The sequence below is a fragment of the Anguilla rostrata genome, chromosome 1 (assembly GCF_018555375.3).
Source record: "Anguilla rostrata isolate EN2019 chromosome 1, ASM1855537v3, whole genome shotgun sequence".
NCBI classification, from domain to species: domain Eukaryota; kingdom Metazoa; phylum Chordata; class Actinopteri; order Anguilliformes; family Anguillidae; genus Anguilla; species Anguilla rostrata.
In genome coordinates this window covers 33,950,743-33,972,189 of record NC_057933.1, presented here as the reverse complement: position 1 = coordinate 33,972,189, position 21,447 = coordinate 33,950,743, and the positions used below count along the sequence as shown (strand labels likewise).

Genomic DNA, 21,447 nt, shown 5'->3' with positions numbered 1-21,447 from the left:
AAAGCACCCACCTGAGGGCCCGCCACTTATTGGGGCGCGACCTGCAGGGGGTCATCAGTCACGGGGGCAGTCAAGCGAGTGCATCGAGCGCACGGATGAATAAAACCGCTTAAGCGGGCCGTACGTGCGCAGTGAAACTTCTTAAGCGGGCAGCGGAAAATAAAACAAAGCAAACGCCCGCCCTCAGACCGATCAAACGCAACCTTTCACGTTCCCGTTCGCGTCCATGCTCCTCCGGGACAGGTGAACGGCTACCTGGAAGGCATGCGGGGGACAGCCCCCATCCCGCACAGAGAACTGTGGTCTCTTCGTCTCCGCCTCTTTTCTGAAGCGGTTGCCGTCAGCTGACGTGACCGGGGTCGCTGGATAGAATCCTCACAAACTGAACAATTAAAAAATAACAATGATTAAAAAGTATGTGTATGAAATGGCTAGGGTTGGGAAACCTGACAGAAAGAGGTAAGATTTGAAAAAGGGAGGGAAAGCAAACACAGGAGGACGCCATTTTTAAATGCCAGTACTTTCCTGCAATACCTGTAATTGCCGCAGGAGGTCAGGCGTCTCTTTCCTTTCGCTGCGCCCAAGGCTCTCCGGTTAAAAAACGGGCAACAAGGATACTGTCGACAGGGCACTCCGGTGCACTCGCAGAACACAATTCACGACGAATGAAGATTCTACATTCTGCGAATTACTTTGTAGCCAGCTAGTTAGCTATTTTAGCCTGTATTATAATGGGACGTCAAAGAGCTTGCAACTTTTCGACATTTGAAAAGATGTTGCTGACTGAGTTGATGGAGGAGTTTGGGGCAATAATTGAGGATAAGAGGACTGACAGCAGTATGCTGGAGAAGAAGGAGGGGAACTGGGTCCGGTTAGCCGAGCGCTTCAATGGCTCGACTGGTATTAAGGAGACGAAGGACAAGTCGCAACTGAAAGCCTGCTGGAAAAACCTTAAGGCAAAAGCCAAAAAAGATGCGGCAGAAGAGGCGGGGTAAATTTCAAACCGGTGACTACGGACCCTCTGTCACAGAAGATTATTCATATGATCCCGCAGCAGATTTCCCCCCTCCCCAACCCCTATGACGATGACGGCGCACTAGATAGAAGTACAGCCACAGAAGCTGCAAGTAAGTAGCCTAACTGTGACGGTACGGGTGCTGGGACCCAGGCGCAGAGTGGAAAAAAAACACGAAACTCAAAAGGGAGAAAATTAACAAAGACTTTACTTACAGAAAGGAAGGCAAACAAACAGGGAACAGAAAGGACACGAAGGGCAAAAACACAAACTCAAAAATCTAAATAAGGCAAACAAACAGGGAACAGAAAGGACACGAAGGGCAAAAACACAAACTCAAAAAAATATCTAAATAAAACAGAAAACAAGAGGAACTCACAAACATGGGCAGGGCAGAACACAGGCAGGTAGAGGACAAGGGCAGGTCAAACAGAGCACAAGGGCAGGTCAAACAAAACAGGCAGGTATAATACGGTCAGGAAACAAACACAAACAGGTAAAAAACGCAGGCAGGTACAATGGGTCTGAGGAAACGCAAATCGGGAACAAACACAAGGAACCAGCACCCGAGTCAAGGGAACAGAGAACTTAAATAGACAAGGGTAACAAGACACAGGTGAACTCAAAAAACAATCAAACCCGAAGGAGGGGATAAGACACAGGTGGGAACAATGATGGGATAACGAGACAACCAATAATACAATTAACAGGGGGGAACAGGACACAAAACAGAAGTGCCGCCATCTGGCGGCCCAACAGGGAAAACGCAGACAGGAACACCGGAACATGACACTAACTACCACCTAGATAACGTTAGTTACATTTTATAATCGTTGTTTTGATTATGTACTGCATTGACTCACTGTGAACATGTAAATATTGGGTGTAATTATTATGAATAGCAGGTAACAATAATTGCTGTCACCCCCAGTATCACTCTGTCCAAGCCGTTAGTCGCAGCAATACAATAATGATGAGAGTAGGCTATAATTTTGCCTACAAAGCATTTGTTTGAGCCGATACATTACATAACATACAGTAGCAAACCTGTCCGTGGTTTTAAAGAAGAACACAGGCCAGTAAGCACAGAGCTCCCGTTGAATCCATATGGCTTTGCAATATTGTAGCTGGTTAATAACTGAACGTGCAGACGGTACGTCATAATGCAGTGCATATGTTCGGTGAATGGCGGGTAGATATGGTGCAAAAGCAATAATTGAGAAGTAGTAGACAATTATTAGTGAGGGTAAAAGCAGGTTAAAGAAACGTGTTCCTAGCTGGGCTTGAACCTACAACCCCATGTTCCCAAGACTGTAACCTTGCCCACTAGACCACAGGCAGACTAGCTGTTTAAAGTGGAAATGTTTCAGGGTAAAAAGGTATGGGTATTTTGCGTGTGTATGCAAGTTTTTGATTGGGTCGTGTAGGTGAAGATTTGGCTGGTGTCGGTAAAATGTCCAATGGGGAGACATGTTGTTAGTGGGATAGGTGGCAGGAAAAATAAGAATGAGAAGAAGAAGAAGAAGAAGAAGAAAGAGAAGAAGAAGAAGAAAGAGAAGAAGGAGAAGAAGAAGAAGAAGGAGAAAACGCAAAATCCCTAGTTTGAGGCTTTATTGTGTGGACATGTGAAGTTGTTTATGAAATCTGTCTGTTGAAAAGGGGTCAGAATGTACAGAATGTAATGTTTTTAAGGGCTGAGTGTCTGTGGCTGTTGTGGTTATTTCTGTGGGGAACCCTGAAAAGTGCCAAACTGTCGGTGCTGTATAGGTATGGGACATGCCCCCGCCAAGGTGTAACTTGGCGGGATGGCATACCTGCCATCCCAAAACAAGGCGTAACTTGGCGGGATGGCATACCTGCCATGCCAAAATGTGACTACTTTGATGAGTAAAAAATATTGAATAAATTGTGTTAAACAGAAGGAATGCATGATTTCTCTTTTTTTAATCTCCAATTGTTTATTTGTTCTATGCTTTAATTGCAGAGTACATTGAGGCAACTGCGTAAATTTCAATAAAACCTGGAAAAAGGTTGGTGTTCCAAAACTGTATAGATATGTGTGTGTGTGTGTGGACAACCCTTTAATTGGTGATTTTGGCTATTTCAGCCACACCCGTTGCTAGCTGGTGCATAACATCATGTATACAGCCAAGCAATCTCCTTTGACAAACATTGGCAGTAGAATGGGTTGTACTAAAGGGCTCAATGACTTTCAACCTGGCACTGTCATAGAATGCCACCTTTCCAACAAGTCAGTTAATCAAATTTCTGACCTGCTAGAACTGCCCAGTCAACTGTAAGTGCTGTTATTGTGAAGTGGAAACGTATAGGAGGAACAACAGCTCAGCCACGAAGCGGTAGGCCACACAAGCTCACAGAATGGGACAGCTGAGTGCTGAAGCACATAGTGCGCAAAAATCATCTCTCCTTGGTTGCAACACACTCTAGAGTTCCAAACTATCTCTGGAAACAACCTCAGCACAGGAACTGTTCGTCAAGAGCTTCATGAAATGGGATTCCGTGGCTGAGGAGTTATACACATGCCTTAGATCAGCATGCACAATGCCAAGCTTTCTCTGGAGTGATGAATCACGCTTCACTATCTGGCAGTCGGATGGACAAATTTAGCGGAATGCATAATGCCAACTGTATTGGCCTGAACAGTGCCAACTGTTGGAGGAGTTATAATAGTCTGGGGCTGTTTTTCATGGTTTGGGCTAGGCCCCTCAGCTCCAGTGAAGGGAAATCTTAATGCTACAGCATACAATGACATTCTAGAAACAAGGCTCCAGAGTGCGACCATTTTGGTCGCACATGCGACCAAAAATCTGTCAAGTGCGACTAAACATTTTCATTGGTCGCACCGTTGCGCCTGACATTTAGCAGGTCTGTCTCTGTGTGTCTATGTGTGTAGCGTTATTTTTTTCCCACCCGCTTTCTGCGAAGACCCGCCCCTACTCTGCCTCTGATTGGCTCTTACCGTGATATTCTTCTTAGCTGAATGTGGGTGGGTGGGGGGGGGGGGGGAAAGGAATGTGTGTATTAGTGATGCGCGGATCGCAGTTATATCGGTGGGCACCGCGGTTAATCGACTGATCGGGGGGGCCGAGTCATAAAAATGAACATTGTGATTAAAAGCGGATGGGTTGTGGGTGGGTGAAATAATACATCATTAATGAGGAAAATATTAATTACATTCTCTAAAATGTAACATATTTTAAGCTCAATTTTTCGTCAGGCACGAATTAGCAGACTAGACTCTCATTGCACCAACTGCGGCGTCCATTTGTCTTAAGCAGCAATGGAGGCAAAAAAAAAATCCGAGAGAAAATTAAAAAAGGAGAATTTAAAAAAAAAGGAAGGGCAGAAAAGTTTCATGTAGGAGTGATTTAGTGAAATACTTACCCAGCACTTGACTCGTCATGGTTATGTCACATGCAACAGCTGCGAAATAATGAGAAATAACGGTAAAGTGTGATCGGGTATTAGGGCCACATTGACGGAAATAAATCTGACATTTCGAGAATAAGGTCGTAATATTACGAGAATAAAGTCATAATATTACGAGAATAAAGTCGTAATTTTAGGCTACTTGTTATTTTAGACGGGAAATATCAGAAGAGCAGCCTGCCGCCTGCGTTAAAATGAGGAACGTGGAGCATCTTGTGAAGTTATACTTTAGTAGGCTATAGCTTTCACAAATAACGAGATAGCCTACTTAATCTTTTAGCACATCAGCGCCACATTATCGCAAGTAACAGGACTTTGAAAAGATTGTGCAAGAAACTTTTCTATTCTGAAAAAAAGAACCACACGGCCTTGGAGGAAATTGCAAGCTCAGGCTGCCATTAGACTGTCCTCTCGCCCGTTTTGTTGGTTGCTGGTAATATATTTTCCTAAAATGGTTTTTTTCCTCTAAATTTTACGATTTTATTCACGTAATATTATGATTTTTTCTCGTAAAATTACGACTTTATTCTCGTAATATTACAACTATTTTTCTTGAAATATTATGACTTTATATTATTCTCATTATATTATGATTTATTCTCGTACTATTATGACCTTTTTTTCTCAATTACGACTTTATTCTCGTAATATTACGACCTTATTCTTGAAATCTGTTTTTTTCCCCTCAATGTGGCCCTAATACTAAGTCTAAATTGGAGAAAATAATTAGTTCGGGTGGATGGCGGGTGGATGACGCGATTCGGATGACGTCAGAGCCGATCCACGCATCACTAGTGTGTATGTGTGAATCCGCGCCCTGTACTCCTCCGGGAGCAGCGCACACTTTTGTTTGAGTTATTTGAGTTTGATTTATTTATTTGAGTTTGTCAAGCACTTTAAACATCAGCACTTTTTAAGTTTATTTTTTAAACAATTGAGGTTATTGTGATTTCTTGATGGTGCTGTGATTTAAATAAAGAAAAAAAACATTTATCTGCACCTTTATTCCTGTTTACAATCATTTACATAATGTGTTAAGAAATTACCAATATGTATGGGAACTGACAAAAAAGGTAACGCTTAAAATGTATTATTGCGGCGTCAAAAGGCGCATTAAAATTTTTTGGGTGCACCTAAATGAAAAAGTTAGGGGCACCAGTGCAACCAATGTAAAAAGTTAGTCTGGAGCCCTGAGAGAATTATGCACTTCCAACTTTGTGGCAACAGTTCGGGGAAGGCCCTTTCCTGTTTCAGCATGACAATGCCCCTGTGCACAATGCAAGGTCTGTAAATCAATGGTTTGCTGAGTTTGGTGGGGAAGAACTTGATTGGCCTGCACAGAGCCATGACCTCTATGCCATCAAACACCTTTGGGATGAATTGGAATGCCAATTGTGAGCCAGGCCTTATGCCCATCATCAGTGCCCAACCGCACTAATGCTCCAGTGGCTGAATGGAAGCGAATCCTCACAGCCATGTTCCAAAATCCACTGGAAAGCCTTCCCAGAAGAGGGGGGTGGGGGTATGGTGGGTCCAACTCCATATTAATGCCCATGGTTTTGGAATAAGATGTTCAACAAGTACATATGTGACGGGTGCTGGAGAAAAGGTCCGCAAGTCGCAAATCTTGAAATCGCGCAAGGAGGCAAAAAAGGTTTTTTAATTTTTTTTTTTACTGTTTTCCTTTTTTTCATATTACGAAAGTTAAAGTGTTGAAGAAGTCACTCAATCGAATAAACAACATTTTTAGGGTCACTAAATACTTATAATTTGTCAGCAAAGTCCGCTTGTTTTAGTGATTCTTACAGCCGTGTTTTGGAGGCGTGAAGGGGTTGCAGTTTAATTAGCATGTTTGATTTCGTTGGCTATTGTCACTTTGTTTCAGTCAAGCCACCGCCCATAAATAAAGCCGTGTGGTAGTAGCCTATGTTTGTTTATTCTGTGAGGTTGCTACAATGGCGGATGCTCAATCAGTAGGTGAGAGTATAAGCTTTCTAACGATGTATAACATGTCTAATTTTTCTTTTGGAATAGCGTTTTATAGGTTAGCGTAACCGAACATTTTCTTACCATGGCATTCGCTCTATATATGGTAGCATTAAAAGACGTTGCACCTAACGAAACATTGTCAACGATTTTTCGTAATTCCTTGGAAAATACCATTATTATTGAGGACTTCTGGGCATAGCTAAGCCATATGTTTGCTGATAGACCTATCTGACATCGTTTTCTGGAGCAAAACAGAAGTCGATAGAACTGTCATTGATTTACTGTCTGTGTCTCCATCTACTGAACATAGATAAGATTTCATCATTGCTATGTAAGTATTACTGCTCAAAATATTTCGGTTATATACGTTATTTTAGAAATTGAGTGTCTTTAAATAGGTCAGTGGTATTATGTAATGTTGAAATTATATCTATGTTTCATCTTAAACCTTCATAAGGGGCTCATATGCTTTACAATGGACAAAAAGCATTATATTCCTTTTTGAAGAGATTTTGGATTTGTTTCTGGACCCTTAGCTATTTTAGACCAGTGTTAATAATTTAGACATTTTGGGTAGATTTGGAGATGCTGGGTACACTGCTTAGTTTTTGCTTCATAGATCTTTAGTAGTTCTACATATCCACCCTTAGATTTTATGAACTTGTGGTCAAGAAGTTTTTGATCCAGGACATGTATACTTTAACCCGCAATCTCACTATTTCATTGCGAACTAAAAAAGGAGCAAATTCATTTTAGATTTTTTGCCTTGACCATTGCATTTGTGGCACTTTATTTCTTACAAAATTATGAATATAAAGTAATCTAAGCTAGTATTATAAATGGTACAAATGTATTGCTTCATTTAAGACATTTTTCTAGTCTTTGTGGTGTTCACATCTGGAGTTATAAAGCTTTAAATATGGTAATCCCTAAATGGACAAGGATTTACAGGTACTCTAGCGGGGGAGTGGTTGGGGTGGAGTTAACTAGCTATTGTTCCCACCCATTATCTCCCTGTGAGAAGTATGAAAAGTTCAAGATCTTTCAAGGGGATTTTCTCTGCTACTTGATTTTAGGAGTACCAACATTCAAATAAGCATATCTTCTTCAACTATTTTCAGATTTCAATGTATGACACATCATTTGAAAGTTTATAATCTGCACTTTCATAATCTGTAAAAAACTGAAAAATGACCTTGCCCTACTTGCGGACCTAAACACCAGCACCTGTCACATATGGGTGTGATGTTCAGGTGTCCACATACTTTTGTAAAGGTAGTACACACACACACACACACACACATTACTGGCATAAATTATGTAAACACTGCATTTATAAGTATAGTTTGATGATTAAAGGGGAATTTCACTTTATCACTCTTCTGGGATCATTTACACACCTACCCAGGCTTTTGTGTGCACCCCAGACAATTTTTACCCGTCGCCCTTCATTTTTCGATTAGTTATTTCATTATGTTAATATTTTATGCTGTTTTGTTGCTTTCCTTTACAAATGCAGGAAGTAGACCCAGGCAGTTTAGTGTCGAACTTGAGGATGCATATCATTGCGCGACTTCTGATGTGGGCGTACCTGCAGACAATAGCATTAGGTTGGTTGTAGAAATAGTATTGTATTACTACTAGCTAGTGAAACCAAAAATGTCTGAGGATGAAGGAGATTCTGTTTTTGATCATGGGATTACACTTGGACAACTCAATAATAAGGTTACTGATAAGGGGTCAAATAAATGGATGGTGGCAACCCTATAACAACAGCCAGCAAGCTGTCTATAGCTGCTTTTCCACCACATGGTACCGGCTCAACTCGACTCGACTCTACTCGACTACTTGCTTTTTGGTACCAGGTACTTAGTTTTCCACTGCAGATAGTACCCCCGTCAATGTAGCTGGTCGTCATAGCAACGCCGCATGAAACCGCCGTGAAGTCATCTTCAACGCGACACACACAGGAACAATGGAGGATAGCGAAGGGATGGTGTTCTTGATTCTCGGTTTGTGGCTGTTTCTCACAGCAAGGAGACAACTTTTGTTTCAGAAGAGGCTGAAGGCAGCAAGACAAAAAAAAATCCTACATCAGAGCTCAGACAATGAGACGACTCTGGTTGCTCATTAGCATAAAAGGCAATGCAAGAGGGTAAGCTAACATAGTGACGATTCTCTCTGCCCAATCAGTGGTCTGCAGTATTTTCACGTCACCTTTTGGTATCACCTCAGCTCGCTTGGAACCTCGACGGAGGTGATACCAAAAAGAGTACCAGGTACCATCCACAACTTTTGCCCGATGGAAAACCAAAAAAGTTGAGTAGAGTTGAGTCGAGTTGAGCTGGTACCATGCGATGGAAAAGCGGCATAACTGTTACTGTAGACATCCTATGTATCACAGGCAGACGCGATAATGTTAGCCAGCCCGCCTTAGTACCTACCTCGAGCGGTTCGACCAATGATGGGAAAACGGTGGGTACAGCTCCAGGCTTCAGACGGTTGCCTGGTAGTCAGTGGCTTCAAAGTGGTCGCTGTATACCCGTAGTCCTCGTTTTTCTTCAGCTGTTATGCTGGGGTGTCTGATTACATCCAGCCATGTCTGGCACAAAGTTGCATCACGTGGAAAACTATGAAAATGTGCTTTCAAGGCAAGTTTAACAGGGGCATTATAACAACCGGGTACAATGCACCTCATTATTTACACCGATATTGCATCAAACAAAAGCTAGGAGATGTTAGTTTGTTCGATTTTAACGCTAAGTTAACGGAATGTTTTGCTTCCCTCCTTCTCGATTTTGCTGCGAAACGAAATTGAAGAAGAAAAAAACAGAAACCATACTACTATGTGGACTTGTGCTAAAGAAGGTCTTTGTTTTTAATGTTAGACATTTAAAATAAAATAACTAATCGAAAAATGAAGGGCGACACATTCATTAGAAGGACAATATCAGTCATGAGAAGCAGGGACGTGTGTTTACAATGAGTCTAACGTGGATTTTGATGTTGAATGGGCTTCTATTGGGGGTGGGGGGGGGGGGGGGTTTCCTCACACAAATATCTAAATATTGAAGCAAGCAACCTAAAAAACTGTCTACGGTGCGCACAAAAGCCCGGATAGGTGTGAAAATGACCCCAGAAGTGTGATAAAGTGAAATTCCCCTTTAATGCAATATTTTGCAACAATTGCTCCTTTTGGCATAATAAATGTAATATCAACATAAACAAAAAAAATTGAAATAATTACCATTTGTGTGAAACAAGTAGCCTATAATCATTACACCTTCCCATATGTATGAGTTCACCATTTATTTAATGTAATTTACTTCAATCTCTTATTGCTACATTTCATAATTACTACATTTCATTAAATTCTCATACCGTTAGTCTCCATCAGTATCAGTGATTAACTGCAACCAATAATTAACAAACAAGTGACTCATAACCAAATCACATTTACCCAGAAATATGTTAACAATTAAGAATCAATCCTCTATTCACTGGAGGGAGAGAGAATAATATATTATGAGACACTACCAAGAACAACAGAACATATAGACTTTTTATAATGTACTAAATGAAAGAGTTTATTAATAATACTTGGTTTGAAAGCAAATGTAATTTTTTCAAAACTATTAATTGGTACCCTGCAATTTGCTTCAGAAAAAATAAGGCCACTGTACCAAAGGGCATATTTGACAGGCAAGAAGTTTAGCATAGTTCTGAAAAAATATTTTTTTAAAAGATCTAGCCTCTAGCAATTGCAATTTTTCCCTCGTAATCCTGGAATACAAAATCGTCTTTAAATCAAAATAAAAACGAAGACAAATTGACTGTTTCAATGGTGAGCTTTTTTAATTACGTCGGCTAATCAGATGCTGAGGCTGTTGCAAGCGACGTGCAGCACCATGCCAGTGCACGACGTGTAGTAACGATGGTCGGGAGCGCGCATCGAGAAAGGGATAACGCTTCACAGGGATAGAAAACAGAGTGTGAAAAGAGAAAAAGAGGAACCGATGGGGAGACGGGAAAACAGCAGCGAGGAACAAGGACGCGAGAAATGTACGGTAGCTAGCTGTTTATGAGGCCAAAAATTAGGTGGTGCTGAACGTTTCATTTTGCTAATTCGATTACAGAACACCGGCCACAGGTAACCTATAGGACTAACTTAATTGTTGACGAAAGGATATATTCCTGCAGCACTGTCATTCACTGTTGACAATGTCGGGGAACCGGGAGGCGGAGCGGCGCAAACTAGCCGACATCATTAACCACTGGAATGCCAACCGACTTGACCTGTTCGAAATCAGTCAGCCCACGGAGGTGAGTCCCTGGACCTTCCGGGAGCTGCAGGCCGCACCGGGACAACCGGACAGGAGATGCATTTCGTGTGCGGGGTGTTAGCTATCCAATTTACGGAATGGGAGTGACTAAAGCTTTGCACGATTTGTAGTTCTGCACACGTAGGCTAAATAAATATCAAAGTGAATGTATCAGACTGCAGAGAATAGCTGTGTAACCCATCATTTTCATTAACGGTAATTAAACTAGTCTGTCGCAGTATAATCTGTATTGCAGCCAGCTTGGTAAAGCGGTAGCTCTTGTGTAAGTCCTCGGGCTAGCCTAGCTATTTTGTGCCACAGACAAGGACAATACCGTGCAAGGTTAGCAGTTGCACCTGGTTTCATAGTCCTATTAACTGGGGTGGGCGACACTTACATTACATTCTGGTTATGATAATGATGTTCATCCGTAAAATAGTGGGGTTGAGCCGATTTGCTGACACAAAAAATTGGTTTTGCAAATGGAAAACCACCTTCATTTTGTAGTACTTTTAAAAAAAGAAAAAAGGGCTCCGCGTGTATAAACTAGTGAATACCTTTCGGTGCGTTTTTTATTTTATTTTAATGTCATATATTCAGTAGACTATATTGCCCCCAGCAGGCCTCGGATCCGATCCTACATAGTGTAGGCTATTACTGGCTTGAATTATCATATTCTATATAGGCTAATAGAATATGATATCTAATATGTTATGTGTACAAATCATACAATAAACATGAAGCTAAAGCTTGCCTTGTTAGTTCCAGATTATCTGCTACACGATAGTAGGATTTAGTGTAAACGGGTAACCCAAGTAGAAATTTATAAAGGATGCAGATATTAGATAATGACGTAATTTTGTAATGTTTGCCACGCCCCCTACTCTTTTAAATTCCTGAACAAGCTGCTGCATCGTTGAAACACTGCAGTGCAATGTACGTTTGTAGTAGGCCTATCCATTTCTGGAGAGGAACTGCCCATCATTTTAGTTCCGATTATTAAATTTCTTTTTTTTTTACAGTTTTCTTTTAATGTAAATGTTTTAGCGGAGGTAATGAAATTGGCTACTTGCTAACACCACACTAATGAATTAATTGCTTTTTAAATTTGCCTTCTGTTAACATAGATCTATTTTCTGCAATACCTATACAATGGGAAGTTTTAGTTTCAATATACTAGTGTGTGTTCGAGAGTTGGATTAAAAAAAAATCAAGACGTATCAGGGGTTCCCCAGGAAAATAGCTAGCGGAGAGCCTCAGAGGGTTAGCCGGCTCCTTATGCCTTTTTTGCCGCCAACGACTCTGAGGCTGCAGCATAGAACTGCATAAGGCGGGAAACATAACTTGAATTTTCTTGCGCTGCGTATATGTGAAGTGGTTGCAACGTGGGAAACATCGTTCACATGCTTATCTTCTTACTTTTTGCTGACTGGAAGTTTAAAAGGCATATGCACTAGAGGGCAGATATTGGCTTCTCTTCAAATGATTCCACCATCCTTCCTGGCTTCCTAGCGTCAGTCACGCAGAAAAAAAGCACAAATCTAAGAAGACTGCTTCAACCTGATGTCATCTACTATAATGCCCCTTGCTGCCACGCTTGAAACTGCAACTCGCGCTTGCGTTATGTTAAGAATTTCAGGTGACATGCCTGAAATTGACATTGCATAGCTTGAAGCCTCTGTTTGCGTACTTATGCAGAGTATGTTTCAGGCCTAACTTACTACATACTACATTCTAAGTAGGGTAGAGCGGGGCATGCTGTCACATTTTTCACTCTTTCTTACATTGACTGGGCACAATACATCACAATGGTATACATGTCATACCAAATGGAAGAAAGAAGTCTTGGGTACATATTTTGTATTCATTACATCTTCATATCTTATTTCAGTACAAAGTTGTAGACAGTTAAATACAGTGTGCGCACTTGTGACAACTTGCCCCATCAGCGGGTAAGTTGTCACACTATGTCGGGTAAGTTGTCACATTGGATTATCAACAAATAAAAACACAACTACTTAATTGTGAATATTGATTTTTTAATTTCAAATTCAATACCAAATTCAACATCATTAAAGAACATACAAAAAAAAAACAATCATCCGTAAATAACAACAAACAACATCCATATCTGACTAATCAGACTCATCTTTGGAGTTACAGTTCTGGCACACATAAATTGCCTGGCCTGAGGTGCTAGGTATATTGGTATATTGCTATGTCACAATGTATTGAACAAGCTGCATCTCCAAATCAGGTGAAAAAACCTGCCGTGGCTTTCTATAGCCAACCACTGTTGTTAGCATGGTTGCCTGACTTTCTACTTCTTCTGTGGGAACCTTTTGACAATACAGAGTCAGAGTACGGTAATTTATCCCAAAATCCCTCGCTGTACTCCTGATTGATTTCTTTTGCAACTTCACCTGCCTCACTGCCTTTAACATTAGCCTATATCAGGTGGTGTGCTGCCATTCTCTGTCTTTCCTTCATAATTTCAAACCACCTTCCTTCCTTCCTTCCTTCCTTCCTTCCATAGTGTCTCTCTCTGGGATTAATAAAGTTTATTTATTCTATTCCTTCCTTCCTTCCTTCAAAATATCACAATATCACACTGTTTTTTGAGCATATTCTATGTGCCTATTTATACTGGGGCAAGTTGTCACTGAGATAACTTGCCCCAAACTGACATGTGTGCTAATGTTGGCTAAATATGAAGGTTAGCTCAACATAGGACTGCAGCTAAAGTATCAACAGACACTTTAATGTCTCCTCTACTCAGTACAAAAATATAATTTTTAACATTCATACCTAACAAAGTTTTATTACATAAAATGTAAAGTGTCATTTTCTTAATTTGAAGGTGAAAAATAAGAAAATTCTGCTCACCTCAGAATAGAGTGACTTTGACTACATGTGAACAGGAAGTTGACCATAGAACTTGTTGTCACACAAAGTAGCTATTTGATTTTTGAGATAGCGACTCTTCTGTTGGAGGTATGAACAGTGTGATAACTTACCCGTGTGGCAACTTACCCCGTTCTTCCCTACTATGCACAAAGTACTAGGACAGTTAGCATAACAGCTAGTATGTACATGTTTTGGTTACTTAACCGTGCCACGGACCTGTGGTCATCAGTAGCCAATTTAAAACATGTTTAAACACAACTAGAAACCACCTCATTAGATTTACAAGAATTCCCTAAATAGTGGCTAGCTAGCACCGCTTGCAACCATTACAATATGAACCGCTGGATAACCATCTAATGTCATTGCTCTCAGTATCTGTCTAAATATTCCACTTATAGTCATTACTGTCTTCATTTATGTTTTTTTTATTAATGTACCAAGAGTTTATACACAAAATACCACATACCCATTCTTTAGAGTTGCCACATACCTGTAGGTATAGTTTGACTGGTTTGCGAGTTCAAGAGTAGCGTAACAATACGGGGAAAATGTGGTTATATAGTGTCAACAAACCTAACCACACAGTGTCACAACGTCGCGCAGGGTAATACGAATGTCACAGTTACAACGCTTGCACAAGACATAACACCACCGAAGAACCACAAGCATCTCTCATACACCCCAAAGAGAGTGTTCCCTCAAACACAAAGTGAAAAAGACAAATATTTCCAATCCATGAAAGGCTACTTTGAACTTTGCTGTTTATATTTATCTCTGAAGAAGTACCACTAGTAGCTTACGTTACATGGGTATGGGGCGTATAGCAATAGTAGGCATACACGTGTAATTTACAGCCTACTATTAGTGGATCAAAAGCAGGAATTTACAGAATCCCAGCCATTGATTTAGTGACCAACCCAAGAAAAAGGCCCGGGGGCAGCAAGGCAGCCTCAGGAGGATCACTACAATATAAAACAGGGTTTTTATATCTGTAATCCCAGTTTTGCGAAAACAGGAGGGCAGGGAGACGGACGAACTGCGAGCATAGACTACTACAGCATATAATCAGAATTAAGAGGGAGAATTTTCAGCTTAGAATGTAGCACTCACAGGATATAGCTTGTAAACCCTGCTAGACATGAAAAAGGTTTTTAACCAAGTTAACTAGGCTATGTATTTTCAGTTCTCCCCCCTAACTTGGAATTCACAATTGTTTCCCAGCCAGGAGCAACCCCACTGCAGGGTAACCTATCAGTTTCACCTCAGAGCATCCATATGGAGAAAATACACAGGTTTCGTGGTACCTAACTAAAGTTAGATTCCGCTATCAAGTGAGTTTGTGTGTGTCCACAAATGCAGTAGAAGAGCAGATGCTTCTACTCTGGAGTCTTTGCAAATTGCAACCCATCATATCAGTTTGTGTGCCTGTGTTTGCGTGTGCGTTTTATTATTCGGTCAAGTATCACTCACGCTGCACATTGCATCTTACATGAATAGATTTAGTGATCATTCGATTTCTGCATTTTAAAAGTTATGAAGAATTCCATTCGCTGAAGGTGATGGATGGTGCAGCCTCAGTGTACATCTTGGAACTTTTTGCGTACGCTGAAAGAAAATATTATGCAATGTGAATGTGAAATGAACTCTCAATTCACGTCACAATTAGTATGATAAGTACAGATAGTATGCGGTTTCGAACACAGCCTATGTTTCCAGTTTAAGAACTGGAAAGGAAACGTGGTCATGTGGTTTCATTCAAACTAATCATGCCGCTATCCCCACTTAAATTTTTGAAGCCTTTTTTCCAGTGGCTAAAGTGAACTGCCACGCCTGGTTGCATAAAAAACTTGAAACCCCGCCCATCCCATTGTCAATGGTGAAAGCCCAGAAAGAGGCCCATGTTCACTGTGAAAATATGTAGTCAATACATTTTTTACACAAAAAATGATGGGTTAACTAGTTAATCCAATCCCTAATGTCTCCTCTGGGTGTGAAATTGCATTTCAAATATAATAGAACAGTACGTTACAGATAAGTTATGAAGGAACTATTGTTCATTTAAACCATTTGGTAAACCCGCTGAAAAGGAGGGGTACTGCTGCATTGGGACAGCGTATGCTTAGGGTTGAATTATATTATTTAAAGTAGGGACTTGGGGGGCAGGGAGATCTAAGAGCGAAAAGGGTAAGGAGGTGCAGACTGGCCGAATGGAAGCTGTCAAGACTTCCTGTAATAGTGTGAACACCAATGAAATCTTTCAATATAATATAGGGGGTACAAACGCATTAGGAGGGATGGTAAATGGTAATGGTAAATGGACTGCATTTATATAGCGCTTTTATCCAAAGCGCTTTACAATTGATGCCTCTCATTCGCCAGAGCAGTTAGGGGTTAGGGGTTAGGTGTCTTGCTCAAGGACACTTCGACATGCCCAGGGCAGGGTTTGAACCGGCAACCCTCCGACTGCCAGACAATCGGTCTTACCTCCTGAGCTATGTCGCCCCTATAGGATAGATCCAGTTAGAGGTGGGGGAAGCTCTAGCTCTCTATATAAAAGAAAATTTGAATGTGCAGGAAATTCCAGAAATTGACTAGTGAGGATATTTGGATTAAGCTGATAGGGGAACATGAAAAGGGCCTTACGGTAGGCGTGTGTTACCAGCCGCCAGTAGTGTGAATTCAAAGCTCTTTGGAAACATAAAACAAGCTTGTCAGGAAGTGAGACTATTATTATGGGTGACTTCAATTACCCTGATATTAATTGGGAATTGATGACATGATGTGGAAAAAGTGAGGAAGAATTTTAGATGTTGTAAATGACCTTTTTGGCACAGTATGTCAGTCTGCCTACAAGAGGGAAATCAATCTCGGGAGAGTTTGAGGAAAAAAATGAACTGTATAAGATATATAAAAACGACAGCACTGACAGTAATAAGGCTGAATAGTGTTGAATATTGCCCAAGATAATCCTGAATGTTTCTTTCAATACTGTAGTAGGAAAAGGAAAGTGAAGGAGGAAATCAGATGCATGAAGAAAGAAGAAGCATTACTTTATAAGAATAAATATATTGCTGATGCCTTAAATTATTTTAGTTATTTTGTTGAGAGTTTTACTAGAGAAGAGGTTACTAATAAAATAGAATGCATATTCAGTACTCAGAATGTATTACTAGATATTCAGATGAAGGACGAAGAAGTACTGGATAAATGACATAAGCTAAAAATACAAATAAGGCAGCAGACCCTAATGCCATATATTCAAAGGTACTCTGGCCACTGGCAGGTATTTTTAGGCAGTCTTTACAAACTGGAGAAATACCTGAGAACTGGAAGCAAGGTAATATTATACAAATATATAAGAAAGGGGACCATACTGATCCAGGAAACTACAGGCCTGCCAGTAACCTGCGTCACATGTAAAATACTGGAATCTATCTTTAGAGACATGTTAGAAGTATTTCTTGAAAATAGCAACATCCTAAGGGATAGCCAGCGTGGTTTTCGTAAGGGAAGGTCATGTCTTACCTTACCTTCTGGTATTCTTTGAAGAAGCTGCCAAGTGTTTTGATTATAACAAGGGTTATGATACTATATACAAGATAAGGGATTGGTAAGGTACTACGAGAGAGTTATTATCAAAATGTAGACAGTAAGGATGCCACGGTGAGGATATTTTCCCACCGGTTAATAAACTCATGACAACACCGGTTTTACCGGTAACACCGGACATTTTACAAAATATTCGTCGATGACGCTCAATATATGTAGAGCGCTTATTTTGATCTTTAACGTTAGATCTTTAGATCTTCCCCTTACTTTGAACAACACGAATGCTTAGAAGGTTGGTTCTTTATTATTTTTGAATGAAAAACACAACAATAAAACAAAGTGCAATGACAAACTCTTATATTAAACATAGAAATAGAACTTTTATTAACAAAACGAATAAGACGGATGACGGCTTTGCCTAGGCATACCCGTGCTGTAATATAAAATAACAAATAAATTACACAAAGTTTTAAATAATATACATAGTAAAAACAAGTGCAATTAGCAAACACTATGGAACCAAATAAATAAATAACAAATTCAAAAAGGAACCAAATAAATAAGAAACGAATAAAAAAAACAAAGCCTTCTACATTGTAGCGTAATGCAAGATAAATGGCAAAAGTCAACAGGCTTTTCAAAATGAAAAAAAGAAAGAAAATTTAAACTAAATTGGCAACTGGTGACAGTGCTTTACATGTTCTTTGCCAGGAAAACCAACATGAATCTGACTCTGCTACTCTGTGCTGCGACTCCACTGCATGCGCGGACGGAGCAGACACTTTCAGTTTATAATTGTAGCGTCTGTCATCCAACGAGAGTGAGAGCACCTATTATTGATCACCCGAGGGGGGGGACGTGTATCGACCATCTGAACCGCTAGTGTATTTACTTTGTATTTATGAGTGAGAACTGGACATCATTACCTATTAAAATGTAAGTCCTGTAAAAATACACATAATTAAACTGTCTAAATGTAAAAAAACAACTTCATACATTTACACAATTAGTTATATTAATACAGCCTTATTTACAATATCAACTTTAAGACAAGCAACACGCTCAGAATTATCTCATTGCGACCCATTAAAAGCAATAGCGCAGACGTTGCTTCATAATTTCAAACTGCTTTCCTAACGGCTATTTTGCGTCCTGCGACTTGGGTTACTGTGAATATGTGCGGATTCCTAGACGTGCTGATAGCGACCACCCTTTCTCATATTAATCTCAAATACGCAAGATAGGACACTTATACAGTATGCTAGCAAATGTATGTCTAGTTCCATTCATTTATATGGGGTGGTCGATACGCGTCCCCTTAGCAACCAAAAGCTAGCGCTGGACCACCTCTGACTTAATTGCTGGCACAGAAAAAAATCACGAAAGTACTGAAAAAATAACCACTGGAGGATTAGAAGGACATTTTTCCTACATAACTAGGTACATGTTGTTACCGATATTTCGCCTATTTCATTTATAGTTGCAAATCTGTTTACGTTTTCCTGTCTGTCGAACGAAGGTGGTCGATAATAGGTGCTCTCACTCTGAGTATTGATAACACGCTTGGTATTTTGGAAATTAGAGTTTTTTTATTTGATGAACGTGGGTGCTGATATGCAAAAATGAACTAAATGGGTTTTATTTCGATAAAAAAAAAAGCAAAACGACGGTGGGGGTGGTGGGCAAGTAATTTAATCGGTGTATGCTCGAACACCGTGTAACACCGGTAACTGCGGCAAACCTAGTAGACAGTAGGAATTTGAGTACATATTTCAGAATGTATTCAGCACTGGCTACAGGGTAGGACACAAAGAGTAGCAGTAGCAGGGATATTATCTGTGCAGGCAACTGTGGGAAGTGGAGTCCCACAAGGATCGGTGCTGGAACCACTTCTCTTTGTCATTTATATCAATGACCTTGACATGGACATTTATTAAAGTTATAAATTTATGCATTTGGCAGGATTTATTTTTGGGAGGAACAAAATTGGAATGTGCTCAATTTTAAAAAGACTTGGGAGTAAGAATCTAGGCACAGTGCTGTAGCAGTAAAAAAAAAGGCCAACAGGATGCTGGGAAATATTGCCAAAAGTATTGAGTATAAATCCAGGAAAGTTCTACTTATCTTATACAATACATTTTTTAGATCACACTTGGAGTATTGTGTGCAGTTCTGGGGATGGTACTACAAGAAAGATACAGAGGCTTTGGAAAAGGTTCAAATAAGAGCTACCAAATATATTCCTGGCCGAGAAGATAAAAGCTAAGATACATAATTATAAATCCCAAGACCTTAAGTGTGCAATATCTGAGGGTGATATGCAGAGCTAATAAAGATCTATGAAGCAAAAAGTAAGTGGTTTAACCTAATGTCCCTTAGTGTCTCCAAATCATAATAATATTTCTGTTTTGACTCATTACATAATTTTCATGTGTATCATTTTAATCTTTTAATCAGTATAGGGGTATAAGGTATCTAGGAGTTTAAAAACCTATCCAGAACCTCTACCAAAATTAATAAAAGGCTTTTTGTCTATTATCAAGCATACAAATTAGCTTTTTAGGATGGTTTAAGTGGAAACATCAAAGTATAACACAAGGTCATTCTGAGCAAAGAAATTCTTATGACATGACATGGCAGGCAGACATTACATAGAGCAAGACAACAAATATCAAAAATATCAAATTACATAATATTAACATTGGCAGCAGTATCAGCCTGTACAGATGGGAGATATGGACAATGAGAACAGATATTAATATTAAATCAAACAATAAAGTGCAGAGTGTTGATGAATGTGTCATAACATTGTGATAATGTACATTGAACATATAGAAGTGAAGGGCATCAGGAGGTCATGTGATAATGTGATCCCTAGATTAATGTTGCTGGTTGAAAGCTGATGGCTGGGGGGAAATCTATTTGTGAGTCTGGCGTCACGTGCCGATGTCCGTAGCGTCTCCACACGGCAGCTGCAGAACAGACCAAACCTGGGTGCTGTAGTCTTTATGATTTTCTGTGCTTTCCTAGGGCATTGTGTGTAGATGCCTTGCACAGAGGGAGGTGGCAGCCAATGATCGCCGCTTCTTCACCACCCTCTGGAGGCATTCGGCAGCAGCGGAGCACTGCGTACCAGGAGTATGCAGCCAGTGAGACCTCTCAATGGTGCACCTGTAGAAATTGATGAGGTTTGGCAGGACCCAGATGGTGGTTCTCTCAAAATTAAAGATGTGTTGGAGCTGCGTGTGGCACACAGTTGCATGACAGGGCGTACAGGAGGGCTGAGTAGCAGCCTAACGGCTCCGGTGCTCAGGGTCAGTGCAGAAGAGTGAGGTTACCCATTCTCACCATTGATATCATTGAAAAATATTGAAAAACTTTGTCGACACATTGTGGTACATACCAATATGTGCTCATTCATGTACGTGGTTTGGGTTTCATTTGTACTGCCACCGCTAAACATCTTCTGACAGAGGCAAGTCTGCACATATTTTGTTTTACACAGGAAGAACATTTTTTGAACACCACCATCAGGTGGCAATGTGAGCACTCCAACCATATCTGACAGTTAACACCTCAACCGTGGGCTCACTAACAAACTAAAACAGTGGCGTCTGTCAAATTGCTGCTGCTCTTATTTTCGGAAAAGAGGAAAATACATTATAGCAACAGCCTGTAAATGGGACACGCTTTACCCATAAGATTTTTGTGTGTATTTGAGTGAAATTTACGTCTATTAAACAGTTATTCAGCAAACATTGTGGTTAGACTGTGAAACTTAACACATCAGATAGTTTGAGCACAGTCTATGATAACGTCATCCATGTTAGTTTCACTTAGGATATAGAGGAGAGTCGTATAAATGTAACACATCATATAAATGTTACACGGTCAATAACGTTTTGTACAGTGCTGCTGAAGTCGCCATTTGATGATTGGATGGCTTAGCGCTATGAGTCTTATACCCACTGAATAATGGAAAAACAGCCACCTGATCACATGCATTTATTATAGCACATACCAGATTGGTCTGTATGTAGGCTATTTGCGTGCTATTGTTTGTTGTACATTTTAATGCATAAATAGGCTATGCCAAATTATTGACTTTTCATTTGTACATGTAAGTCTTGTTAGAAATGAAATGACTGTTATCAATAAGATAAATGCATCCTTTTGCAATGCTGTAAAACAATGACATATAACTTAATTCACTAG

At 40.1% G+C, this 21,447-nt stretch overlaps 1 protein-coding gene across 9 annotated transcripts in view; it reads left to right on the top strand.

Moving 5' to 3' along the window:
- The first annotated feature begins 10,329 nt into the window (after nt 1-10,329).
- Nucleotides 10,330-21,447, top strand: part of LOC135254964 (afadin-like) — a 197,425-nt gene continuing 186,307 nt past the window's right edge. For 4 of the 9 annotated variants that reach the window (XM_064335658.1, XM_064335648.1, XM_064335635.1 and 1 more), the window contains exon 1: nt 10,330-10,777. In XM_064335658.1, the coding sequence (XP_064191728.1) occupies nt 10,676-10,777 (102 nt within the window). In that variant the 5' untranslated portion in view covers nt 10,330-10,675. The remainder of the gene's footprint in view (nt 10,778-21,447) is intronic. The other 5 variants (XM_064335640.1, XM_064335632.1, XM_064335622.1 and 2 more) reach the window with 2 other exon arrangements.